This window comes from Emys orbicularis, chromosome 8 (assembly GCF_028017835.1).
Source record: "Emys orbicularis isolate rEmyOrb1 chromosome 8, rEmyOrb1.hap1, whole genome shotgun sequence".
Classification (NCBI taxonomy): Eukaryota; Metazoa; Chordata; order Testudines; family Emydidae; genus Emys; species Emys orbicularis.
The window spans coordinates 78,446,423-78,473,684 of NC_088690.1; the positions used below are offsets into that span (position 1 = coordinate 78,446,423).

General features: G+C 51.6%; 2 protein-coding genes across 2 annotated transcripts; both read left to right on the forward strand.

Moving 5' to 3' along the window:
- The first annotated feature begins 580 nt into the window (after positions 1-580).
- On the forward strand, positions 581-5,119 carry PROB1 (proline rich basic protein 1). The gene has a single exon (XM_065408879.1). It carries the CDS (start codon positions 581-583, stop codon positions 5,117-5,119), a length of 4,539 nt encoding a protein of 1,512 aa, XP_065264951.1.
- Positions 5,120-13,015: 7,896 nt separating this feature from the next.
- On the forward strand, positions 13,016-25,286 carry MZB1 (marginal zone B and B1 cell specific protein). Its single transcript, XM_065409812.1, has 4 exons — positions 13,016-13,290; positions 19,271-19,392; positions 21,816-21,920; positions 23,587-25,286. Exons 1-4 carry the CDS (start codon positions 13,069-13,071, stop codon positions 23,771-23,773), a joined length of 636 nt encoding a protein of 211 aa, XP_065265884.1. The 5' UTR covers positions 13,016-13,068; the 3' UTR covers positions 23,774-25,286.
- The last annotated feature ends 1,976 nt before the right edge of the window (positions 25,287-27,262 follow it).

The window sequence follows — 27,262 nt, forward strand, 5'->3', positions numbered from 1 at the left end:
GTTCTCAGCATCCTGGCCATTTTTGGGATGGCGGCCACTAAAGCGCCGCACATTAAAGGGGCCATCTAGGCAGAGACCTGTTAGATTATGGAAAGGGTGCTGCCTCCCCCAGTACCTCGCAGCTGAGCAGTCAGTGCATGAGAACCATGCTGGTATTTTGCTAGGGCTGCATCTCACAGCTGTTTCTCAGAGCATAGTTTATAGCTGGCTGCATTTCGGAACTGCTTCCTGAACACGTACGGTCGAGCTGAACTTTTCATTCAGTTGCGTTGCTTGAAAACAAAAATAAATCACTGATACCTTGGCTCTGGCCAGTTATTGTCGGTCGTGCTGCTAGCATATGATATCTGTTTGTTTCTCCTTTCCTAGGCTGGCAACCTATAATGTGCATGTGATCAGAGTTTTGCTCTTTATTATGACCGTATCAAACAGCGGGGATGGAAAACGAGCCCCCGGAGAAGATCAGGTTCTCAAGTCCCAGGGGAAATAGCACCAGCTCCACCAAATATAAAGTGGAGCCTGAGTTGCATTGTTTCAAATGGACCCCTCTGAACCTAGCATGTGCTGCAGGGAATAAAAAATGATCCCCGCAGTGAAAAGAAATACTGTCCAGTTCTCTAGGCCAGGGCAGCCCCCTGAGCCTGATGGATTAAGTGGGGAGGGGATCTTCAGTGACTCTGAATGCAAAGAAGCTGCTTCAGAAAAGAACAGCCACACACCTAGCCAGTCCCAAGGGGACTCCCTAAAGGACACATCGGACTCCTCTGTTTCTTCTTACCACACTGCTCTGTGCTCAGAGGGGGCTGAGAGTTTTAAGGACTGCGTGGAATCTCTGGAAGATGAAGGGGACACTCTGTTAACCCAGCCGCCTGATGGTGACCCAGCTGATGAAAGCGATCTGCATCGCAAGAACAAAACTGCACCGGTGAGCCTTTCTGAACAGAGCCTGGTTGGCCTGAAAGGTTTTTGGAGGGGCACTTCTGAGGACCCAGCTGAGCAACTACATGGGACACCAAGTGATTTTGACAAAGCCACATGGGAGCTACCTGATAAAAACAGCAAAGGTGCTGGTGATATTTGTGCTGCTGCCTCTATGGCCGTAGTTCATTCAGCTTTAAATAGAAGCCAGGCTTCAGGGGGGAGTTTAACAACCACAGCTGAGAGGACATTTAGCCCCCAGGCAGGCAGGGAGTGTGCAGCAAGCAATCAAGTTTGCAGATACAGAGGCTACCTCAGTGCCAAGGAGAAGCAACAGGTTCAGATGTCAATCACGGGCCCTGCTAAGAATAGCTCTGCTCCAGGGTACAGCAGCAGGATGGGGCTAGCCACAAGAGAGCTGCAGCCTGGAGACAGTGGGTCTAAATATTTGGACCCGCCTTTACGATTCAATGCACCGAAACCCAGGGAGATGTTCCTCAAAGAGCGCAATACGAAGGGCAGCAGAGCTCCTGTGATTAGCAAGGCCCCCTGCCCCCAGTATTGCGCTGACAACTCCAGTGCTGGGAGCGACTCCGAAGAGGCTGATAATGAAGTTCAGAAGCTCACTGCTCTGTCGTTCCGGAGCCTCTCGTGCCCTCACGGTGGTTCCCTACATATGTACAGTTCTAGTAACAGGACATCGTCTAGCTTGTCCAATTCCTTGTCAGAAGACAGTAATGGAATGAACAGGTGGTCAACGTGTAATGAGCTGAGAAAAGCAGAGGTGGTCAGCCAGGCAAAGGGCAGCAGACAATTCCCAGCTGCCAGCCAAGTCCCAGAAAAAGATCCGCCCAGTTACTCATTCGGGAAGGACCCGTTCGAGTGCATTGATGTGGTGCTGGAAAGCGCCGACAGCAAAAAGGGCCACTCCAAAAAGAGGACCGTGCCCAAGCGGCAGATCCAGCTCAAGCAGAGAGACAGGAATGAGATGAATTTCCTCAGAGCAGGGGACTGCGCTGCCCAGCAGCCCTTTGCAGCACCCAGGAACGACCCCTGCCCAAAGGGCAGGACCATCAGCAATGAATTCAGGATAAACTACAAACAGTTTCTGAGAACAGCGTCATTAGACGACTCGTACAGCAAAACCAGGATGGCCTCCTGCCTGGTGAAAAATGTGCTGGCCAAGAAAATGCAGTACGAGCAGAGGATCAGAATGGAGCAGAAATCGATGCAGGGCAGCTCGACCTCTTCTGTACCATCCTCCGTAAGTACAGACCTCGTGGGGGATTTCACGGAAGGGAAGTCAAGTTCTCTGTCCAAGTCCGACTGCAGCTGTTCAGCTGAAGATCTGCAGAGTCATTCAATGAGCGAAAGGTCTGACTCAATGAGCCAAGAAAGCACTGATGCCATGCGGCCTACCAAAGGGGTAGTGCTGAACGAGCAGCAAAGGGAAAATGTCTGCAAGCTGAAAAAGACGTTCAACGAGCTGAATGAAAGACTGAAGTCTCAAGAAGCCACCCAGTCCAAGCCACTCCCCATCTTGGCAGATGGCGTGAACAGGGATTCAGGCGACTGCAGGAAGCAGGTTACCAGAGAGAGGAAAGAATACTGGAGAGCTCGTGCCCTGTTTGAATCCAAGCAGGCTGAGGTGAAAGGCTTGGGTGTTGCCCCGACGTTTTCCAAAGCACAAAAGCCATGGCCCAGTTTGAAGCAGCGAGCGATCAGCAAGAACAAGCACACGTCATGGAAAGAGGAGAAGGTCCCCTTCAAGCCAAAAAGTTTGGTGGTGCCCAGGGATCCAGCCAGGAACATCTTCACGTCCACAACGCAGGAGATGAAACTGATCCCACAGAGCAAACCCGAGCAGCAGCAGAAGATGCTGAATGTCTCCAGGCAGCTGACTCCGGAGGGAGGTGCCGAGGAGAAGAGGCCAGCAGCAGTGCAGAGCACCAAGTATTCCTCTCTCATTTTGCCCACTTCCTGCAGATCACGCAGCGATGGGAAAAGCAGCCCCCCTGAAGCATCGCGTGCTCAAGAGGCCAAGAAGACAGAGAGTAAAGGGAGGGGGCGAATACATCAGCCCAGGGACGTCAGAAAGTTAGTTAAGAACACCTTTAGCTTGTGCTTTAAATCTTCAGACAGCTTCAATATAGACCAAGAAACCAACAGTGGGGATAGCATAAGCCTATCAGCAAAGGAGTCCACTGCAACCTCCCCTCTGTTTATACACTGCACCTCAGTGTGTCGCAAAGATGATGTGCAAACGAAGACCCATTCACATGGGGAAAACCGGGAGCAGCAGTTGAACTTAGATGTGTCAGCGCTTTCCATACCAGATCAGAGAGCGAGTGACCGGCAACACAATGCCGCTTTAAACCCCATCACTAAGCCCCACGTGGATGAACCTGTCAGTCTTACCGAAAACAAATGCACTGCAGTGGGTGAAGCTCCAATCCACATCACTCAAATTCAGTCCAAGAAGAAGGTTGTAGCTGGGAATGAAGAACCCCAGCTAAAGCCTGAAAATAAACCAGTGTGTTACGAGAGGAGTGAGCTAAATGTAACCCCATGTTCCAAAGCCACGAGGAAAGCACCTCAGATGGAATCCCAGCTTCATATTAAAGTCAACAGTTCTCTTTCCAAGCATCCACACAGAACACAAGCTGACCCCTTCCCTGCTCCAACTTACTCAGCTTCGGATGGAAGAGCTACGACACAAGCTAATTGCAACTCCCTAGAAAAAAGCAAAGCTGTTCTGTTTCCATCTTCAGCCTCTCCTAAGGACACCAAGAACCACACTGACATCAATCGCAACACCGCCAGGCCAGGTCATTTTCAGGAGGCTCATGCCCACAAGGAGCCTGAGTGGCCATTTCAGAAGGATTTATCCACAGAGATCATCTCACTGACACCTTGTGACAGTCAAGACTTTTCTGTCAGTCCAAAAGAAGAAAACAATGTCTCTGAACGGACCAAGGAAGACTACAGACATCTACAGCCCATAAAGCCAACAGTGACGAGTACCCAAACATCCCACACAAACACACCAGCAAACAATCAGTCTGTTAACAGTTCGTATCAGCAGAAGGCCCAGAATAAAATGTTTGATGCCCCCAGGCCGTTGGATAGCCAGGTGTTTGTGCCAGCAACCCGCATGTCTCCAGAGTGTGCCAATTCCAATGCCTCCTTGAGATCAAAGGAATACAGTGAAGAAACCAGACTACCAGGAGTTCCTTCTGCTGCACCATCACCCCCAGCTGGAAAGCTCCAAGATCAGAGGGAGAATTGGGATCACTTGAACAGACAGCAGGCAGGAAACGAGCAATATTTCACAGCCACCCATGCTGAGAATGCCAACTATTTAACAATTCCCGTGAAAGCCCAGAAACCCGAAGCAGCTCCTAAGCCCTTGGTACCCTCCCATCCAGACCACACTTTGGTCAGTTCCAATGTGTTCTTCCAGCCAGGCGGGGAAGCACCCGTGAGCACAATAAGCAATGAGTCTCCACAGTTGAAAGCGCCAGAGGGCAAGGCAGCCACAGACCACTCCGTGAATGACCAGCCAAGCCATGTTCAGCCCCATCACAGAGTCAACGACTCACCCAATTTCTTGAGGAGGAACAACGGTGTTTCACCAGGCAGTAGAAGTGTCCCTAGCCCCACCAGGTCTTTTGCTCCCCAGCCCCAGGCTCACAGGAAAATGCTCATTGATCCAGACAGTGGAAAGTGCTACTACATGGAACCTCCCAGACAGCCGCAGCTGAAAATGCTCTATGACCCAGAGACAGGCCAGTACCTTGAAGTGTTGATACCCCCAGTCCCCTTGGCATCACATAGTAGGCTTTACCCATCTCCTTTCAACCCATTGGTCATGAATCCAGGGGTTTACGGACCTCCCTACATACCATATCCGGGATTCCCAGGGTTTCCTCCTCCTCCTGTGGCTATGCCATCCGTCCATCCCGATCTGCCAAATCAACATCCCGGTCAAGAAAATACAAATGTAACTGAAACCTTCAGCCCTAGTCCAAAAGGCGAAGCTCCACCAGCTACTCAAGCCACCGACTGCAACTACATGGAGAGTTTATATTATATTCCTACTGGGATGAATTCAAGTCCTAGCCCTAATCAGCCTTTATTCTCCCCAGCTACAAGTTCCAGTCCTTCCATGCCAGAGAAAGGGCCCTTGTTCCGGATGTAAGACCCTCACCCAAATGAACATGCAGCACACGGAGAGTTAAAAGTGGGTTTCCCTCAATGAATGTATATTGCGTATTTATTTCTGAACATTCATACTTGAAAACAAGTCAAGCCTACACCAGTCCCCAAGATGTGATGGAAAAGGAGAGAGACCCACTGCCTGACCCCGCTGATTATATTTTGCTCCCCTTGTCCAGATGTTTGGGCTTCCGAAGCAAATCAGAGGTAACAGTGCACCAAGAAGACGGCACGGTGCACATCACTTCCTGTTCATCTCATTGGTTTCTAATGAGAATGCAGAATGCAATAGCCAGACTAATTAAATGTAACCAGCCCTGACCATCCTGGTGCTTGTGAAGTCAATGGGAGTTTTGCTATTGATTTCAAAGGGACCAGGATTTAGCCTAGCAGCCTCTCATCCATAACTGCTGAGCTGTTTCTTGATGCACAGAACAAAGTATTCTAATGCTGGGCCTGATCCTGGGAGGTGCTGTTCACCAGCCAGAGTTATGTGTGCTCAGCACTAAGTGAATCAGGATCGGGCCCTGTGCCAGGTAATTGTCAGTTTATTTTGGTTTTTGCTTAGTCTGTGTTGGTAGGACACTGACCAGGAGAAGCCCACTCTCTCGCTTTGAAAGACAAAACTTCCACGCGTCAGCATTACAGAAATTACCCGCACAACCTAGCTTGTATTTGTAAAGATCGCTGTTTCAAGGGGCTGCATGCATGAAGGCTGGACTGCATACCGCCTCCCGGATTGTTTTGTTCCGTCAAGCAAAGAGTTTGTGCAAAGGGGAGGGCATGCTGCGTTATGGGCAATGGTCACTGGCTAGGACATTATTTCAGGGAAGTTTTCTACCTTGCAGGAGGGCAGCCTGGCTGGTCACAGTGTGACAGCCTGGGAATCTGTGAGAGCTGTTAGGAACTTGTCCAAGAATTTTCAATATTAGCAAAAAGGGTCAATAATCGGTTTACAAATAGGTTCTCAGCCCCTTGGGAAATCTTAGCTGTTTCCGGCTGCTTTGGAGGACTGGCTGGGTGAAAGGCATGCCCTGCAGAGGGAAGGTACCTCACGTAAGTCCTGCTTAAGCTCTTAAGGCGCTTACCTGGACACTGCAAACAGTTGCAATGTGGGCTTGGCGTTGCCTTTTCTTGCAATGATTTGTACTTGTTCACATGTATTTTTCATGGTATCATTAATCCTTTGGTTTCTTTGGCCTACACACTCCCCAGGTATGTCTATACTGCAGTAGGGTTGGTCGCAGCTCGACTAGACAGATTTGAGCTAGCTAGCTCCAGTGCGAGAGCAGCAAAGCCACGGCAGTATGGACTAATTCAGCAAGTCATTACCCAGGCTAGATTAAAAGATTGCAAGTTGCAACTCAAGTTGCACTCATACCCCATGACTTCAGTGTAGTCAAACCTCCCCGCCCCACACCGGCTCAGATCCTCAGCTGGCTTAAATCAGCCCGGTACCACTGAAATCATATGGGGCGATGCCTGTTTTCCCCCGCTGAGGTTCTGGCCCAAAGAACTGAGTGAGAAATAATTAAGGAATCTGGCACTTTTGTCCCTTTGCTGTATAGAAAAGAAAAATTACTGTATGTCCAAAGCACTTCTGTTAATAACAATTAGGATAATTAATGTACTTATGTGCATTGTGGCAGCGTCAAGGAGCCGCAGTCATGGCCCAGGTGATGTACAAACACCAACAAAAAGACAGTCCCTGCCCCAAGGAGCTTCCAATCTAAATATAAGACAAAAGACAACAGGTGGAGACAGACAGGCAGGCAGACAAGGGGGCACAAGGAAACAATAGGATGATATGGGTCAGCATGGGAGGCAGTGGCTATTTAGTGATGTATTTAGTAAGTTGCATCTTAGTACTCAGCAGATGGTCAGTGCTGGAACAAAGGGACCCAGTCCAACCCCCTGGAGGTGTGGAAAATAAGCGAGCAGTAGGAAGAGTGAGAAGGAAATTAATCAATTATTAAACTTCTTCCAGTGTAAACGATCAGAGCTGCTGCTGGTAACCTGGGTACAGAAACTGTGTTTGCACAAGTTCTAAACTTGACTCTGTGGCCAGGGGAGGTCCTGCCTCTGCCCACATTCAAAATGCAGGCAGTCCGCTGGTGTAGAAAGCACATCACATGCTCCAGCTCGGCGCTAGACCCAGCCTGCAGGCCCAATCCCACGGCCCTCATCGGCGCGAGTGGCCTTTGCCCCCCGCAGGAATCCCACTGACATCAGGGGCATTGCTCGGGTGAAGAACTGTGCGTCTGAGCACACCTCACAGGATCGGGCCCCAGGGGTGTTTTTGCTCCAGAGTCCAGGGCGGTGGTGCAGAGCTCTTGCTGCTGCTTTGCGGACAGCTCCCTGGTCACGGGCTCGCTGGTTTCCAGCTGTTCTGCAGGTGTCAGGCTCAGTGCGAGGAAGCAACTAGAGAGGCTGGAAACAAGGCAGAACCAACAGTGCTATCAGTCCACCTGTAAAGAACCAGATGAAGTTAGTACAGCACAATATTTAGCATGCTGCCTCTCCTAGGAGCCACTGCCCCGCAAGAGGAGAGGAAACAGGAGCAGCCCTCAGGGACCAGTCACCCAGGGGGAAGGACTATCTGCGGTGCAGAGAGTGAGGCTGCTCAGCAGTGTGTGGTGGGGAGAAACATGTGGCTGTTCAGGGGAGAAGGGAGCAGAAGCGATGTGGGGGGAGGTGGAATGAGAGCAAAGGGCGACAGTGTTAGAGGGGAGATGTGCCTCTCTGAGGCCAGAGTGTAGGCTGGGCCCCGTGCAGGGTTTTAACTTGGTTTAATGAGAATCTCTAGCTAACAGCTCAACATTGCTATGCTTTAGAGCTGCCAGTCCTGGAGTAGCTTGGGCGTCCTGGCTGGGCAGGAGCCAGAGGTGGTGGATCCAGCCGTACTAGGAATTGATGTCTGGTCAGGTGAAAGGGGGGGTTAATGCAGGTTGAATAGTGAGTATGAAATGGAAAGGGGTATTTTAATAGTGGTGCATAAAGGTGAACTGCAAATCAAGCATGAAACCTGAGCTAAGCAGCGATTTAGATCCCTTATGCCCTCGCCCTGAGGGTATGCAGCATAGGCACGTGAATAGGGCAACAGAGCCCTGGTGTCGGTCCTCTCTCTGCCACTGATTCACTGGGTGAGCTTGGGCAAGTCGCTCAGATGTGGCATGCCTCAGTTTCCCCATCTGAGGGTTATGATAGTGACGCATCTTTGTAAAATGCCTTGAGATCTACTGATGAAGTGCATTCTGTAAGTGTGATTATTTATCAAGCTGCTGTGGGAGGCATTCAGCAGAGAAATGGTGCCCAGCACAGCAGGGCCCTGCCTTCTAAGCGCTACTGCAGGACAAATTCATAATAAGAACTAACCCTTTACAAATTCTTTCTAGCCCTCTTGGAAAGCCTCGCAGAACTTCCTGCTTCTCTGAAGTGATTCCAGAATGCATCTTTTGGCGACATCACGAATACCATGGATTACCCAGGCTGCAATGCAGCCTCCGGTATTTGTGACGTCACATCCTGGAATCTCGTCAGAAATAATGAGATTTCATGCAAGGGGGGGGGAACAAGAGAATCGTATACAGGTAAATTAAACTGTATTTCTCTGCGGAATGCCCATCATGGCCTGGCGAGAGATGGGGATCAATATCTCTAGGGAAATCTATAGGAGGAAAACGAGACATATGAGCCCACGAGACCTTTGCAGGTATCATAGATAGCACCTTTTTGTGCCTACTGCAGAGCTTTCGGGAAAGTTCACTGCAGATAAGCACAGCTCGACAACCCTCGCCAGCCTTCTAAGCCACCTTAACTTTTCATCCCTTTGCTGTTTATCATGGATAGCAGCCAGGGAAAAGCTTGATCAGCCTTCTAAATTGCATCCATCCTGGAACGCCTGACATGCTAGTTCCATGGCAAGCTGACCTGTTCAAAGCAAAGGGCAACATACCACACTATGGCAAGCCATAGGTCTATGAGTACCCTAAATCCAATAAAGGAAGCACCCTTCCCTCCCATAATATCATATGTTCAGTGATGGATCTGGAGAGAAGTGTCCTTCCTGACCCTATCAGTGATCAGCAGCAGCTCTGAAGCATGAGATTTTATTACTCAAGAGGCTTTCAAATATTTTCTTTTTTCTCTTAAACCAGGGAAATTAAAAGCCAATAACTATGTTAAATGCAACAGTTAAAGCTGGGATCTGAAAGCCACTTATGCCTGAAGAGGCTCCCACAGGAACCATTCCACCATCTTCATGTGCACTGCAGTAGGGTCAGTCATTAGGTGACCACATAACAATGGGGCAGGCTCGTCATTAGATATATAGGGTAGGATTTTCAAATGCACTCAGTTTTGATTGGCCTAACTCCACTCTCCATTCAAGCCAGTGGCAAAACTCCCATTCATTTCAAAGGGAGCAGGGTTAGGCCAATGCAGAGAGCTTTTGAAAATTCCCCCCTTATTTGACAAATGTAAGTGAAATATCTGGTGTTATAGAAATGGGCCAGACACTGAGGGCCACAACCTGCTCTCAGTTACAGTATGTTAGCCTGGAGTGAATCCACTGCAGGATCCACACTGCAGAACATTGTCAGCTTTTAACAAAGCGAAGAAATGTGTAACGGGTTCATCATCTGGGGAATAAAAAAACCAGAAGGCTTTTTCCAAAGGCAAGCATGGGTTCATCTGCTGGAGGGCCTGCTTGTGCAATCAGATCTGCTCGCGTAGCAGGTGAGGGGGCATAAATTAGGGTTACATTAGTCCAGACATCAAGATTCTTCACAGGTGCTCTGGTCTGTGGGTCAGATTGCAGGATCAGCATATGGCATGATCAATATTTGGATTCCTAATAAATGCAAGAGTTGATCAGTTGTCTACTGGTGCTAATCTGGTTTTGTTTTTTAAATGTGATCACGTGCAGTGCCAGAAAAAAGCATCGAGAGTGACATTTGACGCTATGAACTGCCAGACCCTCTTCTCTCCAGAGAATATGCTTTGCCCAGCAAGCTGGAAATATAGGTTCAGTTGGACCTGCTAAAAATGTCTTGTTGTCTCCCTTTGATGTATCTGTGTCTTTCACCTGTTCTGGGAAAATTCTGTATACATTTGAGAAGATGAAGACACTGAACAAAATAGCTAGTGTTGAATACTTTGTTTTGCTTTGTAACGCAGAGGTTATATCTGCAATGAGATAGGACTGGACACTGGACCCTGATCTGCTCGTGGGTCTAAAGGAACCTTTCTCTAACATGCATAAAACAAGTGCAATAAAGGGCAATAAAAGTGGTGAGATTTGAAACCATTATATGAATCATGTGTGTAAAATTGTATCCGAAGGCGCCTTACGGGGGGCGCGGTATGGTGATGCAGATTCCTGATGTGTTCGACTTGAATGCAATTCTTCTGAACAGTACAGGCCGATTCACTGAAGCGCTGATCCAAAGCACAGGGAAGCCAATGAAAAGCTTCCTGTGGATTTCCATGGGCCATGGGCACTTTGGTTGTCAACTTGCTACCCCAGGTCAGCCTCTGTCCCCATTAAGGGGCTGGTCCTGGAAGCTGTCTCACCTCCGTTTGCAGGACTGGACCGTGACAGAAAACATCATTAATAGACAATCCAGAAAGACTCGAAATAGAATACAATACTGCATGGAACAGCCCCAGACTAAACCGATACTTGTTGCATTTCTGTATTGCTCCACTCCATAGGGTGTTTTGAGTAGGCAAAATATGCAGGATCAGGCTCTTCCTCGTGCTGAGAGCTTCGCTCCTTCTTCTTTTATTATTTCTTTGCCTTTCTGTTGGGCTGCACAAACAGAAATGACTTAAGCCCCACAATGCCTCGGAAGATAATTAAGTGGCATATTATTTTCATTTTGCAGATGGGGAAACTGAGGCACAAAGCTATGCAGGTCCTGATTCTGCACTGAAAGCTGTGCAGGTAGGAGGTTTTGGGGGGGACGACCCAGGTTTAAGCAAAAATAAAACCCATCCACCTGGAAAGAGCAGCGACTGCCAGGAATGGTGCCACCTGATGCTTTACTTGGCTATTGTATTCTATTCTATATGGGTTCTTATACCATGCTCAGCAGATCTGTGAACCGAGACCTGCCAACTCATTTCACAGAGGCCACTGACCTGCCGTCTTCCCTTCACTAGCAGCCTGCTCCATTTGTGCCCCTCTGAGCCAGGCTGACCTTTCCTTTGTGTATCTGAGCCAGCTGTAGAGCCAAGCCCTCAGTGTGTGCTGTGCTGCGTGGAAGGGAAGGGTTATGTTTGCTTGGACCAGGCCCCACATTTTCAAGCCTTAAGATTCTAAGTGGTTTTCTCCCCGCGGGCAATATAACTGCAAGTCTGCTCCTCCGATCTGCTGATTTACCTGGAGGTGACTGAAATTTCACAAAGATAGATCTGAACTGCCTTAGTGCAGCTAGGAATTGTGCCAGTCAGCTGATCGTGCCTGGCCTGCAACCACCGGGCTAACCCTTCCTTGCACTTTTAGCTCTGAGCAAGGTGCCTGCCACGTCTTAGTGCACATTGGTGAGCCCGGGGCAGGAGGGGGGAGCTTCTTGTAGCTAAAGCGAAGGGGGCAGAGCACTAACTGCCATACAAATGTGAGAACATGGGGGGAGTTTGGACAGAAGAGCTGGAGGTGGGCGGGGGGAGGCTATGATGGATTTGTGCTTAGTGCCCAGATCCACCCCCCAGCAGTTGGTGAATTAATAAAGCCTGGATTTCCTGAGGATAGTTACAGAATTCAGGATACACTGACCAGCTGCCTGATTGCTTCAGTCGAAACACAAGATCACCAGCTAGTGTAAATCAGGCAGCTCCAGCAAAGTCTACGGACTGCACTAGGTTGTTCCAGCTGAGGCCATTGTGTCATGGAACAGCATTTGTTAGGAGAGGCTGTGATTGTCCACAGAGCCTAGTGGAGTTAGGTGCCCCAATGAACCCATCCCTCACCTGTTGGAGACGCAGACTGTCTGAGCGACGCTTGGGGTCTGATTCTGCAGGCCTTAATCAGGCACCACTCCCATTGATTCAGCACCGCAGGGCTGGGCTCAGGCAAAGTTTGATGCCAAAGAGAAAGTGAGCCATGCGTTACCACCGCCAGAAAAGCAACACAAGCTGTCACTTCCTATATGGCACCGGGGAGACACAGGGGGAGAAAGTGGAGGGAATGCAGCAGGGAAGAACAATCAACTAGTCAGGGGGTTGTTGGGGGGCTGATTGACAAAGAGAGATTAAAGGATTTCTGAGTGGCCAGCTTGTAAGTGGGATCTTGAGAACTCTTTGCAAACCTTGGAAGTGTTCAAACATCCAGGCTGGGGTGTGGAATTATTTAGGGTGGCATTATTTATCCAGAGGACAGAACTAGGGGTCAGGGGATGGAATTAAGCTGAAAACACTCCTAGGGGTTAGTGAATGAGGCAGAGGAATACACTCTCCCAGGAAAGGGGTGGAAACCTGAGGCCTGGGGACATTTAACCCTAGACCAGCCAGGAGGCTAGCTAATGAGCTCAACCCTGCATCAGCCCAAGGGAAGCAGTCTGGTTGCTCTCGTAGGACTTCCAGCTGTAACACCTTCATGCGTCTGTGTCTTTATATTTAGCAGAACTATGGCCACAAGTGACCCCCAAACACCACAAATGCCATATGACTGAAGAATGGGAAAACAGCTGAAAGCTGCACCAATGCCCCCCAGGGGTTTGTACCGGGGCCTTAACCAACCGGGTTTTCATTTGGGTAAAAAAACTACAACAAAGCGGGTTGTGCAGAGGGTGACGCTGCCTTGGTGAAGTGTCAGTGACTTCTCATTGGCCCAAAGGGTTTGCTTATTGCTGACCTGCTGCTTCCTTTAAGCGCATTCAGTCTCTCTCCCTTCTCAGTACGTTCCTGAGAGGGGCTCTCCGAGCAGGGGAAATGAAGTCACTGCTGTCGGCTGTCTTGGTGCTAACCTTTTTTGATCTAAGAGCAGCAGATGACAGAAAGCATTCTTCCTGCAGCAGCCCCCTCGGGGACTCGGACCCAGTCTCGGAGACGTCCTTCTCTGCTACGTCCCCCCACTTCAACGCTGAGGAAGCCTATTCTGCCCATATGCCTGAGCACCTTCGCTGCGATGCCTGCAGAGTGATAGCCTTCCAGGTGAGTCCCGCCCCACAAGCATTAGGGCCCACACAGAGACACATTAAAATCTGAAGCAAACCAGTGGATCACAGAACTGAGGGTTCACCTGATGGTACAGTGACTGTAGTTACACTGAAGTTTATAATACAGTGACTGTAGCTACACTGTAGTAATTAGTGTGTAGTTATAGTGTGGTTGTGCTTCCAATACATGGAGATACTATTAACAGGCAAGTGAACTCCATGACTCAATTACTTGTTGTTACCCTTTTAGGGTCACTCTTAACACATGACACTACAACAACTGTGAAACGGTACTTTTGGGTACAGGTACCTAGCCTGAAATCCTATACCCAGACGGTGAAGTACCCGGGTTACCCTCTAGCATTACACTGCAACTCCGTGTAATTACAGTCAGTGTATTATAATGTATGAGCAAAAGGAGAGATGGACAAGACCTACTACAGTCTCTATTTTATTATTGTTGTTGTTGTTGTTACTATTACTACATAGCAGCCCCCATCATGGACCAGGACCCCAAAGAGAACAAGAAGACAGTCCCTCTCTCCTTGCAGGATCCTTACACAGGGATTTCCCATGCTGCCCACCTCATTTTGCTACCGGTATTTCCACCTGGTTGACGGGGAGTCCATGGCACAGAGAGGCTGCCTATGCCCCCAACCCTTCTGCCAGCCAGAGGAGCATGGGCCTCTTGGTTGTCCTGTGGAGGAACTTCTGAAGGCACAATGGGTGGGTTGGATCAGGCTCTCCCCTTCCATGACCAGAGACTAAGCACAGAGTAACCCAGCCCTAAAGCTCTGTGGGGCAAGCCCTGCCTCCCCCTCCAGCACTGGGATGGGCCCTGCCCATCACAGAAGCACACTGGTTTTGCTGCACAGGGAGTGAGGGGGCACGCGCTGAGAGCTAGAGCATGGAGGGGGAGCAGAATACCAGAGCTGGGATCTGCCAGGTGGAGCTAAGAGGAGAATCCAGCTCCAAAATCTTGGCAAAGGAATTTTTGCCAGAGCTGCTTCCCTTGCCCACATTCCTAGGAACTGTGGGGGAAGAGGAATGGGTCAGCGGTGGGCAGTGTCAGGGGAAAGCCAGGGGAACAATATCCATTCAGGGTCACTGGCGTGAAGCAGGCATTCCTGGGCCAGAGATGTAGGACTCAGTCCTGCAATTGGATCCTACTGGGTATTTTTCCCCTTCCTCTGGTATAAATTCCACAGTTGATGCAAGTGACTTGTAATATGTGACCCAGATTTAATGGCCTTTTATTCATTGTTTATGGTTGACGTTGTGGACTGGGTACAAATTGCTGTGCCTGGCTGTAAACCATCTCACACCGCTTTGCAGTAATAATCTTCTGGCTCAGCAAGGCACTCTGAGGCCAGATTTTGAGAGCCTGGCCCCCAACACAATTTTGCACCCACTGTTATTCGGAGGCACAGTTTATGTTGTAGACACCTAATTCTCTCAGCCCATTCAGGGACTTTCCCATCCAAATGCCATATGCCATGCTCAGAAAAACTTACTCCAAATCACCTCCTTAAAGTGCAGCTCTGCTCTGCAAAGTAACTCTGCAAAAGTGCAGCTTCTTACTCGGCAGATCTGTTCCTCATGGGTGTCAGAGATGAGTTTATCTAGACTTGCTCTGAGCAGGGTTAGGCAACACAGCAGTTAAACCTCAGCACCTTGTCTACACTAGAGCTGCCCTGGAGTTAGTGATGGTGGGAAAACATGTTAGGGGGGAAAGGCTAGAGTAGACAAGTGGTGCATCCTTGGGCATGTTGGGCTGATCCAAAGCCCACTGAAGTCCAGGGGAGTCTTTCCACTAACTTCAATGCCCTTTAGATCACGCCATTGTGAAACAAATGTTCAGTCCTAACAATGGCACAGCACCTTCCATCCAAAGCTCTCAAGGTGCTTCCTAAGTATGACTGAATTAAGCTTCGCTCCCTCCCGCCCCCAAAAGCTAGGTGGGAATGGACATACAGTTACCAGTGACCTGTCCTGAGCGGAAGCACTGGGCCTTCCCTGGGCTCCTGGCGGTCCTGCTCTCCTCCGGCTGATCTCCTTAGCAAAGCAGCATATCCACGTTGAACTCCAAGGCAGGAGCAACTGCTGGGGGCCTTGTGTCCCTGTATTTCAGGGAGCTAATGCACAGGAGCTAATGAAGGAGAGCCCAGATCCCCAGGAGACGCCAGGGCAAGGCGTTCATAGCTTGCCGTTCCAACATGGGCAGTTGCAGAAGCTAAATCTACATGAGGATGTCCCTGGTGTATTAAAAAGAAAACCTCCTCTTGCAGAGAGGGGCAGGATGCTGCCGTTAACAGCTGGCTCACACCCGTCCCAAAGCGGACTGTTTTCCCGCTAGAGGGTAAAAATGGATTTATGCAAATCACCCCAACCAGAGGCCTGCAGGTGCAGAACGTCCCGGGAGAAAATCCCCTAGAAAACAGCCACACAGCTGCTTTCAATAGCCTTCGCTGGCTCAGGCTGCAGTGCTGTGGCTCCCAGTCCAGCGATACCAGCCCTGTGCGAGTCTGACTACAGCCACTTCTGGGTGAGATCTCACAGCTCTTTCCTACCCAGGAATTCAGCCTTGCAACCCCCATGGGAGGTAGGGAAGCACTGCTTCCCCATCTCACAGAGGGTTAGGTGACTTGGCCATGTTCATGCAGCAAGTCAGTGGCAAAGCTGGTCATAGACCCCCCTAGGAGCCCTGATCACTGATCAGCTGCTGTGTCTATGCCCAATGCCTTTCTGCCCATGAGCTAATGAAAGGGTTTCTTTGCTGCATCCAGCATCCAGCCCACATTGCCCTGATGTAGTACTGGAGCCCCCCAATCCCTGGACTTGGCTCATCGATAGAGACTGTTGCACTGGGAACACTTTAGTGGTCTAGCTCAGCTCCTCAGAGGTCTTCAGGCACCTGACTCCCTTTGACTTCAATGGGAACTCAGCCCTAGTGCCTATGCCTGGCTCCAAGTGTGTGTGTGTGTTCTGTGCTGGGCTGACATCCCCCTAGAGCAGCGCAAGCTTCCTCCCATCATGCCCTGCCTCCCCACATGTGCTTCAGTCCTGGCCCAGAGGGACCACTCCTACGGGAGAGTGGGGGGTGCAGGTTCCTGGGCCCAGAGCAGCCACCCAACGAGAAAGCCAGTCATGGCTGTAACTGCTCTGAGTTACAGGGGTTGTTGCTGAGAGCTAAGCCTGAAGCCCACCAAACTCATTACACATCTGCAGCAAACAGCCGCAGTTGGTCACTGACACCCTGGGGCTGCGGCAGGGTTGCCCGTGGGCACTGAAACAGGTCCTTTCCGACCGTGCAGAGGAAAGACAAGCTGAGCCGCAGCTGCCCATGAGAGTAGCTATTTTTTGGCTCTTGTGCCAGGCTTTTCCAAACAGCTCGGCATGTTGGGTATTGATAAATCAGTCCCTTTGGCTAGCCTCACCTCTGTTGTGAGTGCTGAGCCTTCAATACCTAGCCTTTCAGCTTGGCAGGGTAACACAGGGCTCATAAGAATTAGCGAGGAAGGAGCCTTAGGCCATCCAATGCAGGTTGTTGTCTTCCTATCTCTTTGCCCAGCTCTCTCTTCTCCATCATTCCCCTCCCTCCTCGCCCCCCCCGCCCCCCCGGCAGTCTCTTTCATCTGCCATCCTTCAGGGCCAACACCTGTTTGGTTTTCTGTTGGCCTCGGGCTTTGCTTCAAACGTTTGCTAACAGGTGGCCTGCTGCTGCCCCTGCATGCCCACTGCAGCTGAGCCTTACTGGTATGTGAGGGGAGGATGCAAACTTATTTTAGCTTCTGGCCTGAAAGAAAGGAAACTCTGGGCGAGTGTTCAAGGACCACGCTGCAGACGGGGATCCTGCCCCCACTCACATGCAAAGTAGGCTGGAGGCGTCGCTGCACACCAGTCCCTCGGCCTGTGCATCCATCCGTCCGTCCCTCACGCACCCACCGCTTCCCCCATGGGTTTGGAGGGAGGGGACACGTGGACACTTTTTGGCAGATTATTTAACGAGCTGATTTGCATATTTGAAAAGACTGCCCAGCTAACTTTCAGCTTCAATCTGTGGGCAACAGGCCCTGGCCCAGCAGCGGCAGGGGCCATGCATGGAGCTGCACAAACCTTGGCAGCAGGGGCGTGTGTTCTAGAGAGCGCCGGGGTGCTAGGGAGATAGGTAGATGCTGGCGGGTGCCTGAGGGGAAACTAGGGGCAGTGCTGTTCCCTGCTCCCCTTCGGTCCCTGCTCCCCCAGCAGCTGCTTCCCCGGTTGGATCCAGCAGGGGGTGCAGAACAGGGTGAGAGAAAGGGGTCTTCTGCCTGCCTGCGACTGCGCCCCTAGTGGCCACCAGCTGCAATTGCAGGCCAGGCCTGCAGGATGGTTGGTGGCTTTGCTAGCCGCTGAGTCCTCTCCAGTGTGCTCCGCTCCCCGCCTGTCCAGCCGGGCCCTGCCTTCCCTAGGCCCAAATCCCCCCATTCAGCGGGGGGTGGCTGAGGCAGGCCAGGGCAGAGCCAGAGCTGCCTAGTTAGGAGTCCCAGCTGCAATCTCCGGCCTGCCCAGCTGGGGACGGATGAGACGGGCTGGCCGAGCCCAGCAGCTGTTAGGCAGCTGGCACAGGGAGGGGGAAGGAGCCAGACAAAAGCTGGGAAGAGGGGAAAGACATTTTTTCCTCAAGCCCCCATCATTACACCCGTGCTGGCTGGATGCCATTAGCAACTGCAGGACAGAAGCAGCCAAGCTGGCTTTAGGAGCCGCTCCTGAGCAGCCCCATTGACCGGGGCAGGCTTGGTGGGGCTTCCTAGCTAGTATTGGCATGGCTGCACCAGTGCAGGTCTGACTGCCTCCTGGGTGTCTCCTCCGCGCATCCCAAGGGGAAGGGACAGATCCTTCCACAGTAGGGTTGCCAACTTTCTAATTGCTGAAAACCGAACACCCTTGCCCAGCCCCCCGCCTCACTTCTTCCCCCGAGGCCCCATCCCTGCTCACTCCTCTTCCCCCTTCCTCCATTGCTCACTCTCCACACACACCCTCACTCACTCCCCCCTCTCCTGGGACTCACCTGCTGCCTGCAGAGCCAGGCTGGGAGGAGCTGACGCGGAGCCTGCCCAATTGGGGCACAGCGGGGGCTGCTCTCTGGAGCAAGGGGCTGGGGTGGGGAAATCGGGGCAGAAGGGGGGGCAGACAGGATCACCACCACCACCAGGCAGTGGCATCTACCTCTTGGAGCCCGGTCTGGAAGCCAGCCACTGCTCTGTCAGGTGTCAGCAGCTGAGCGGAGAGCAGCTCCTCTATGTGGCTCCAGCTGCAGCTGCTGCTCTTCCTACCCCTAAGTGGCAAAGGCCAGTTACTGCGGCCAACTGGACTTTTAGCGTCCGGTCAGCATAGCTGACTGGATGCTGCCCGGTTCCCTTTTCAGCTGGACATTCCGCTTGAAAACCAGACACTTGTCAACTTGATTCCACAGAGCAGGAGCCGAGGTCTGGAAGAGTCAGTGACTTGCTCTAGCAGCGCCAAGATTTGAACCCAGCTCTTCTGAGTGCAGGGCCTTAACCATGACCCTTACACCAGGGGCTGGAAGGGGGCAGGCATAGAGGCATGACACAGGAACCCCCTTATGCCAGGAGACCCTGGGAGTCATTTATCATCTGTTTACACCAGCAGAATGTTTTCAAGGGGCCACATCAGTATGGAAGATTGGGCCCTGTGTGTGTAATTTAAATATATGGGGGAGGTACCCTGGCTAAGCACCATGAAAGCCCGCAGGTTTGTTTGTGTGTGCACTGTCACATGTGCTCGGTGTTTCTCTTCCACAAAAATCTAGGCACTAGAAGCACATTCAGACAAGTGGGTTTGAGCGTCCCCTGACCAGAGCAGGGCTGTGCATTGCTAACATCCCCACCATGCTTCACGGAGCAGTGTTCCCTCCTGAATATTATTTCAATCTCAGCTGGCACAGACTGATCGTTCTCTGTCTTGTATTGAAGATGCAGGAATACCTGACAAAAGCAGAATCCAAACGGCCGTCTGCTAAAGCGCCGGCCGCTCGCCTGAGCGAGTCCGAATACGTGGACACACTGGAGAACAGCTGCTCGCAGAGCTGGGAAAAGTGAGTCAGTGCACGCTTTGATCTGAGCCCATCATATGTGCATGGTGGCCAGTATATCTGCCCAGCGTAGCACGGCCTGCTCTCCTCCTCAGCCCCCGGAAAGGAATTGAGCAGCACTTCAGGACCCAGCAAAGCTAAACTCAGAGAGACCCATGAGCATTTCCAGGGAGATGCCTGTGTCAGCTGGGAATGGGAAGGGCACTGGGCTCCCTACAGAAACTCAGTCCTCAGCAGTCCAGGGGGAGCTTAGAATGGCTTGGGGGAGATCATATTTAGACAGCACAGATGATCAAGGCAGGTCTTGGATTAGCGGGATTTCTTTAGATTGGGGAGTCTTGTGCTCCAAGCCCAAAGCAAAGGGTGATGGTGGGCGGGGAACCGCCCTTAAGCACAGCTCCTGGCGCCATGGCCCCTTAGGCACAGCACCGTGATCCTGGAAGGTGCTCAGCACCCATGGAAGACACCAGGAACTTGGGTGAACAGTGTCTCCCAGAGGTGCTCAGCACTGGCAGCACTGGGCCCCGAGCAGGCTGGTGACAGAGGAGTAGGCTTTGTATTTCCCCAGCATCATTCAGCCTTGGGGTCTCCCCACTCAGGGCAGCAGCTCCCTGGCCTTTCTCACTGGAAAAGGTGGCTGCCGTCTCGGCTGGCCTGATGTCCCAGCCCCAAACACCTGACCCATTCAGACAAGGCTGTCGGTGCTGTTCGGTCAGCCTGGATCGCAGCTGGTTGGGAGAGGGGCTCTGCTGGCCCCTTGGCCTGGTGAGCCGACCAGTGACCAAAACAACAGTGCAGGCCTGCGGCTGCTTCTCGGAGTGTTAGCCCAGCCCATGAGCCAGGCCACAAGCGTCCGGGCCAGCCCCTCCCAAACTCCGAGACCCGAGTGTGCCAGCTCCTTTGGGGCTCTGCTGCCCCAGAGACAGCCCAGGCAACTGACACTGGGTTTCTTGAGTCCTAGGCAGCGCCCTGACCACTGGCCCATCCTTCCTCTCTACGGGGGCAAGTCTGGGCTTTGCTGTCATGTAGACCAGCCCCATGTGAGAGCCACCAGGAAGCCAGGCACTGTACAGGTCCTGCAAGATGGGTGGGGAATTTCTTCTCCCTGCTGAAACGTGACCCACTATGACACAGCTAGCCCTGCTCCTGGGAAATGGGCCCGCAGCTCTCCCTCGGCCTGGTAGGGGGGCAGGCAAGGGACAGGGAACAGGGGGGGTTAGATTGGTCGGGGGTTCTGGGGGGGCTGTCAGGAGAAGGGGGTGTAGAGAGCGGTTGGGGCAAGCAAGGGACAAGGAACGGGGGGGTTAGATTGGTCGGGGGTTCTGGGGGGGCTGTCAGGAGAAGGGGGTGTAGAGAGCGGTTGGGGCAGGCAAGGGACAGGGAACTGGGGGGATTAAATTGGTCGGGGGTTCTGGGGGGGGCTGTCAGGAGAAGGGGTGTAGAGAGCGGTTGGGGCAGGCAAGGGACAAGGAATGGGGGGGTTAGATTGGTCGGGGGTTCTGGGGGGGGCTGTCGGGAGAAGGGGGTGTAGAGAGCGGTTGGGGCAGTCAGGGGACAGGGAGCAGGGAGACTTAGATAGGGGGTGGGGTCCTGGGGCAGTTAGGGTGGGGGGGTCTCAGGAGAGGGCAGTCAGGGGACAGGTAGGGGGTAGGGGGATTCTGAGGGGGGCGGGAAGTGGGAGGGGGCGGGGCTAGGGCGGCACCCCGTGTCCTCTTTTTTGATTGTTGAAATATGGTAACCCTAGTGTGAGATCTCCAGTGGGCAGTGGGGAGGGAGCTGCACCCCCTGCCCTGGGTGTAGACTGGGAGGCATGCTGCAGCACCCTCACAGTTGGCAGAGGTGTGTCTCCAGTGTGTGCTCCCCATCCTGGCTGACTGCCACAGCCCTGCCTACGGCCTCCAGCCACGCTGTGGCCCCTCCGCACACCCTCTAGCTCACCCGCGGGTGCCAGGGGACAGAGCCCTGCCCTTGGAGAGGGACCTGTTGTGTGAGGCTCAGTCCTGCCCTACCCCGGCACTCAGAACACTGGGATCCAGGGCTGCAATTCAGCCCCTCCTGGAGGCAGGGGCCAGCTGTGCCGCTCAGCTCTGGAGCTGCCCGTTTCCACAGCTCCTGAGGCCTCAGCTCTGGGCTTTGGGCTTTTGCAGCCCAGCTCTGCAATTGATCAAAGTTCAGATTCAAGCCAAACTCAGGGAGGGTGTTTTATTTAGCTGCAGGCAAATCCCCAAGGCTCAGTGACACGTAACAACAGGGACATAAACAAGGGGGTTAATAGATTCCTGCTCACAGGCCCCCCTGTAATCAGAGGAAAGGCCTGGGCTGCCCTCCCCTCACCAGCCCCAACCACCAACTGGTTGGCCTCACACTCCCCTTCCCCAGGGGGCTTGGGGTTTGTGTGACCATCACTGTTCCCTTTCTCTCGCCAGCTATGGAGTGCAAGAAGTGGGGGGAGTGAAACGCTTCGCCGGGCCTGGCCTGAAGAGCCAGGAGACCATGAGTGTGATGATGACGGGTGGACCATGGCCAGCAAGGTAAGCCCACCGTCAGAGTCAGGCAAACATGAGTGGGGGGCTGGGGAGCGTGTTAATGGAGGAGTAGCCTTGGGGGGGGCGCAGCAAAGTTTGAAATACCAAATGCAATTCCCTGCTGTATTTGTGGGGGAACAACCCCCCCTGGAAGCCAACTGGCTGTTTTTCTGGATGCTAAATGAGTTGCCAGTGGCAAACTAGGCTCTATTAATGGTGCCTTCCAAAGGAAATGGAAACAGGGCTTGCACCGGTCCCCTGGGGCTCTCGCTTCCAGGCAGGGACCAGCCTGAGCCCCCACTTCCTGCTGAGCAGCAAGAATGCCGCCCCTAAAAATGTGCCCCGGCCGCCCTAGCTCACCTCCGCTGCCGCTCGCACGCCGCTACTCGCCCTCCCTCCCAGGCTGTCAAACCTGGGAGGGAGGGGGAGACTCCGAGTGGCCGCGGCGCGAGCGCCGCTTCTCCCCTCCCTCCAGGCCGCGGCCACTCGGAGTTTCCCCCTCCCTCCCAGGCTCTCAAACCTGGGAGGGAGGGGGAGACTCCGAGTGGCCGCGGCGCGGGCGCCGCTTCTCCCCTCCCTCCAGGCCGCGGCCACTTGGAGTTTCCCCCTCCCTCCCAGGCTCTCAAACCTGGGAGGGAGGGAGGGGGAGATCCCGAGCGGCCGCGGCGCGCAAAACAGCTGTTTCGCGCGCCGCTGCTCCCCCTCCCTCCTGAGGCAGGGAGGGGGATTTGGGGAAGGGGCGGAGTTGAGGTGGGGCCGGGGGTGGGGTAATTAAAAAACAGGGGGGGCGGCCAAAATTGTTTTTGCTTTGGGCGGCAAAAATCCTAGAGCCGTCCCTGCCCACGCCTGGCTCCCAGCCTGGCACTGTGATGCGAGTAATGTTTGCAGAAGTGCCCAAGGGCCAGATTTTAAAAGGGTTTTGATGCCTCACTCCCAGTGGGACTTAGATGCCTAAATACCTTTGAGAGTCTGGGCCTGAGTCCCATTTTCCATGGTGAACATTGCCAACCTTGTGCCGAGCAGTAGCAGATTTCAGAACCATGCCGGTTGGCGGAGAAATCCATGGCCCTGAGTGTGGATATTTTTGTAGAGTCACTTGTTTGTTGACACTCTTTGCGCCAGTCCATGAATGGCGGTGCTCACACACAGCACCCAGGCAATCCCCTCTTGCAGAAATCTCAGCCCCAGTGAGCAACTCTAGCTCAGGAGATTAAGGCAGAGAGCAAACTTGCTAGATGTTTGCAACAGCTCCCCGCAAACAGGGCCGGCTCCAGGCACCAGCTTAACAAGCAGGTGCTTGGGGCGGCCAAGGGAGAGGGGCGGCACCTGCGGCAATTCGGGGGCGGCAGGTCCCTCACTCCCTCTAGGAGCAAAGGACCTGCCGCTGAACTGCCGCCGCCGATCGCGGCTTTTTTTTTTTTTTTTCCTAATTGCCGCCACCGATCGCAATTGCGATTGCGGCTTTTTTTTTTTTTGGCTTGGGGCGGCAGAAATGCTGGAGCCGGCCCTGCCCGCAAAGAAACTAGATCACAACACCGCATTGCTTCCAACTCCATGCACAGCTCACACGCTGAGACAAACAACTTGTTGTCCTGTGTGTGATAGCGCCACCTGTCGGCACCTGCCGTAACAATGACGTGAATTCCTGTTTCTGTTTCTCTTGTCTTTGTAGATTATATAAGCTGTGCCACAGCTACCTGGGGGAATTTGGGGAAGAGCAGATCTACGAGGAGTACCGACGCAGGCCAGCTGCCTTGGCAGAGTTCCTGTGCTTCGAAGAGCAGAGAGCCTGTACAAGACTTAGCGACACCAAAAGCAAAAGCCCAAACAAAGCGAAGGCTCTGCAGAGTGAGCTGTAGTTCTGCTCCTGCTCAGCCAAGATAGGCAAATAGGTCTAAGCTGACGAGCGTGTGCCGTCAGCCTGGCCTGCAGATTGGCCATCAAAGGAGACCAATGTGAAGTTTCTGGGCTTTCCCCCAAAAAACAAATGCTTCCAGGCTCTTTTACATCGTTGTTATTGATGAAAAAAGATCAGTCCCCGTAACCCCGCAGGGCTGACAGGCAACCCAATAATAAGAAAACAACGTGTACATCCGAGCAACCCAATAATAACAAACCAACATGTACATCCAGGCAATTCTATCATAACAAACCAAAATATACAATCAGGCAACGAAATAATAACAAACCAATATGTAAATCCAGGCAACCCTATCATAACAAAACGGTATGTACAGTCAGGCAGCTTTATAAGAATAAAATGATATTCTTAGCCCAGCAATTATTTATGGACAACCCTAAAATAAACCAACACACATACATAATTACATACCATATATCAATCCAATGCCAGAAACACATGGTGGCAGATCCTTGGTGTAAATTATCATAGCTTCAGCAAAGTCTGTTGGAGCTGGGCTGTAGTCAATGGCACTCTGACAATTTCCACCTGCTGAGGATCTGCCCACTAGATCTAATATAAGCTCAGTATATTGAAATAGTTACATCCAGTCTGATTTTTAGAAGCCCCGACTCCTCACAGGTCCCTTTGACTTCCTTTCCCACATTGAGACATGGGGCATATGTAGGTTTGTTGTTGAATTCCTCAGGTTCCTAGCTGTACATTCTATAAATAATGCATTTTACTAACTCTATGAGTATAAATCAATGGCCCATCATTTCCCATTGTATCTCACATCTTTAAGTCATTCTCAGAAGGTCATTTAAATGATTGTCAACCCTATGGCGCCCATGGTGCAAATATGTTTCAGGTGGTTTGAAAAAATCTCTTTCTAGGCTGTTCTCTCGTATGGGCTAGTGCTCATTGCCTGGCAGTGCTAAGGTGTTTCCTTCACCACCTAACTGAGCACAAGGGCATTGATGGCTTAAGTCAGTGTGGAAACTTTCTGTCTTTGTTTAGGTGGAGGGGTTTTAAGTGCATTTGGGGGCCTTTTACTCACTGTATGATCAATTGTTTTCCCCTGGCTATTCTTCCCCTGTTATTTCTATCTAATTTTAAGCTGCCTATCTTTTGCTCATCACCTGGGCTCAACAGGTGACCCTGCTGCCCTCTCTTCCCAGCACTTGGGGACGTTTCAATCCTTTTCCACCTAACTTGGTTCACTTCTTCCTGCACAGCAGGATTTTTCTGACAGCGAGAGTCATTCCTTTGTGAATGTTTCCAGTTATTAACTGCTTCCTGTTGTGGCTCACAGACCTGCAGTCTGATGAGCAGGCTGTGCGTTTAATATGTTGTTCCGATCCTGTTCTAGGTTCCTGCTTTACATAGTTAATTTCTAGCTGGCCGAGTGTCTGGCCTGAATGGCGCTGTCATTTCAGGGGATGGTTTGTTTTATAAAACGTTATGGTCTGAAAACTGGTTTATTTTGCCACAGAAAAATGCAATGAACATTAAAGAAAACTTGAAAATGTTGACATTGCGTTGAAAAATCAAAAAAGTTTGGCTGAAAAGCAAAAAGTGTTTGGTTTTCAGTTTTTCAATGAAAACTCAAAATATCCCATGGAAAGCAGCCACTGTGGGGGGAAAAATTATTTAGTTGAAAACTCGATTTTCTGTCAAAAACCTGCTGAGATTGAAAATTTTTGACCAGCCCTACTCATGGGCCTGGCTTAGTAAAAGGCTCAGGACAGTGGGAGCTGGGCAGTCTGGGAGACCTGGCCTGAGCTTGTGTAGTGCTGAGCACGTCCTGAGACAGCATTCTTCAGCTCTCATTACTGTCAGTAGGAGTTGGAGGCGCTCAGCACCTGGCTGGATCAGTCCCTGCTTGTGCGTGTTCAGGCATTTTTGGAAGTGTTCCCAAGTGCTGAAAGGGTTCCCAGCTTAGCAAAGCGCGTGCTCGTCTGGAAAGTCACACTGTAAAGCGTGTTGTTCGTTAGTCTTTCATGAAACAACTTTTAATGACTCAACCATTTGCAGCTGATTAAAATGGTTCGCTCTTCCAATCAAAGAATAGTCTGAGTGAACTGTTCACAATCGACTTATGGTCTGAAAATTATTCACTCCAACACATTCACTGGAAAAAAGTTAGACTGATTCATACACCGGTCTCTAACCAAGAAAGGATCTGATGTTACGACGCATGCTGTACATAATGAATAGCTCAACCAGTTCATGAAATGAGACGGTTTGCAGATCCTCTGTCGGGATCATCACATACTCTGACTTTTTTTACATTGTCCCTTTAAAGAGCTATTTACAAAACCAAAAGAAAAAGTGTAACATTTTCCAAAGTGCCTATGTCACTTCGGAGTCTGGGACTCATTAAGAGTCAAAGGGAATTAGGCACTTTTGCAAATTGGATTTAGGTTCCCAAGTCACTTACGCACTTTTGAAAATTTTACCCATGATCTATGGCAGAATGAGAGCTGACATCAAACTGAAATGAGGGCCCGAGTCTGCTCCCCCTTATATTAGTGTAATAACACTGCAATGGAGTTGCTCCTGTTTTACACTAGTGTTAATGAGAGGAGAATAAGGCCCTAGGGCTTTGGCTACATGGGAAGGTTTTGCAGTATAACCTAAGGTGTGAATTTAAACCATTATAATTCTACCATCATAACTCCCTCTATGGACACTCATACCAGAATAGTGTGTCCACACAGGAGGCTGGCTATGCGGCATAACTATAGCAGTGTAACTTGTACAACTTTCCCATGTAGACAAGGCCTTAGTTAAGTCAAGTCAAGTTCTAATATGCTCCACAGCCATTATAACATCCCTCCTCATTCTACCTGAGAATAGCTACTACATGCACGTACAATCTTACCATGTCCCAGAGGGCTGAATGCTCAATGAGTTAGGTGCCTAAATACCTCTGAGGGTCTAGTCCTGACTCCTCTTCCCATCATGCAGCCCAAGCAGTGCTGGGCAAGCAGGTACGGCTCCAGGGTTTTTGCCGCCCCAAGAGGTGGGGAAAAAAAAAAGCCGCGATTGCGATCGGCGGCAATTCAGCGGTAGCTCCACCGCACCGCTTTCTTCTTCGGCGGCAATTCGGCAGCCGGTCCTTCCCTCCGAGAGGACCGAGGGACCAGCCGCCGAATTACCGCCAAAGAGCCCGACATGCCGCTCCTTCCCCTTGGCCGTCCCAACCACCTGCTTGCTGAGCTGGTGCCTGGAGCCGGCTCTGTGGGCAAGGCAGATGGGGGAGCACTGCCTTGTGCAGCGTCACTTTACATTGGGTCACTTGACCTCTGCAGGTGGCTTCAGGGGCAGTGACCAGGAGCGATCAGATGGCAGCATGGCCAAGGGCTGTGGGAGCAGAGCAGGAAGCTACCCAAAAGCACTGGGCCTCTGTGCAGATGGCATTGGCCTCTGTGGGTGTCCAAAG

Excerpts from the sequence above, each read along its gene's own strand:
- MZB1 (XM_065409812.1), top strand. The coding sequence starts at position 13,069 with ATGAAGTCACTGCTGTCGGCTGTCTTGGTGCTAACCTTTTTTGATCTA. Across the intron at positions 13,291-19,270 it reads GCAGAGTGATAGCCTTCCAG|ATGCAGGAATACCTGACAAA; the intron begins GTGAGTCCCGCC and ends CTTGTATTGAAG. Across the intron at positions 19,393-21,815 it reads TGCTCGCAGAGCTGGGAAAA|CTATGGAGTGCAAGAAGTGG; the intron begins GTGAGTCAGTGC and ends TTCTCTCGCCAG.
- PROB1 (XM_065408879.1), top strand. The coding sequence starts at position 581 with ATGATCCCCGCAGTGAAAAGAAATACTGTCCAGTTCTCTAGGCCAGGG.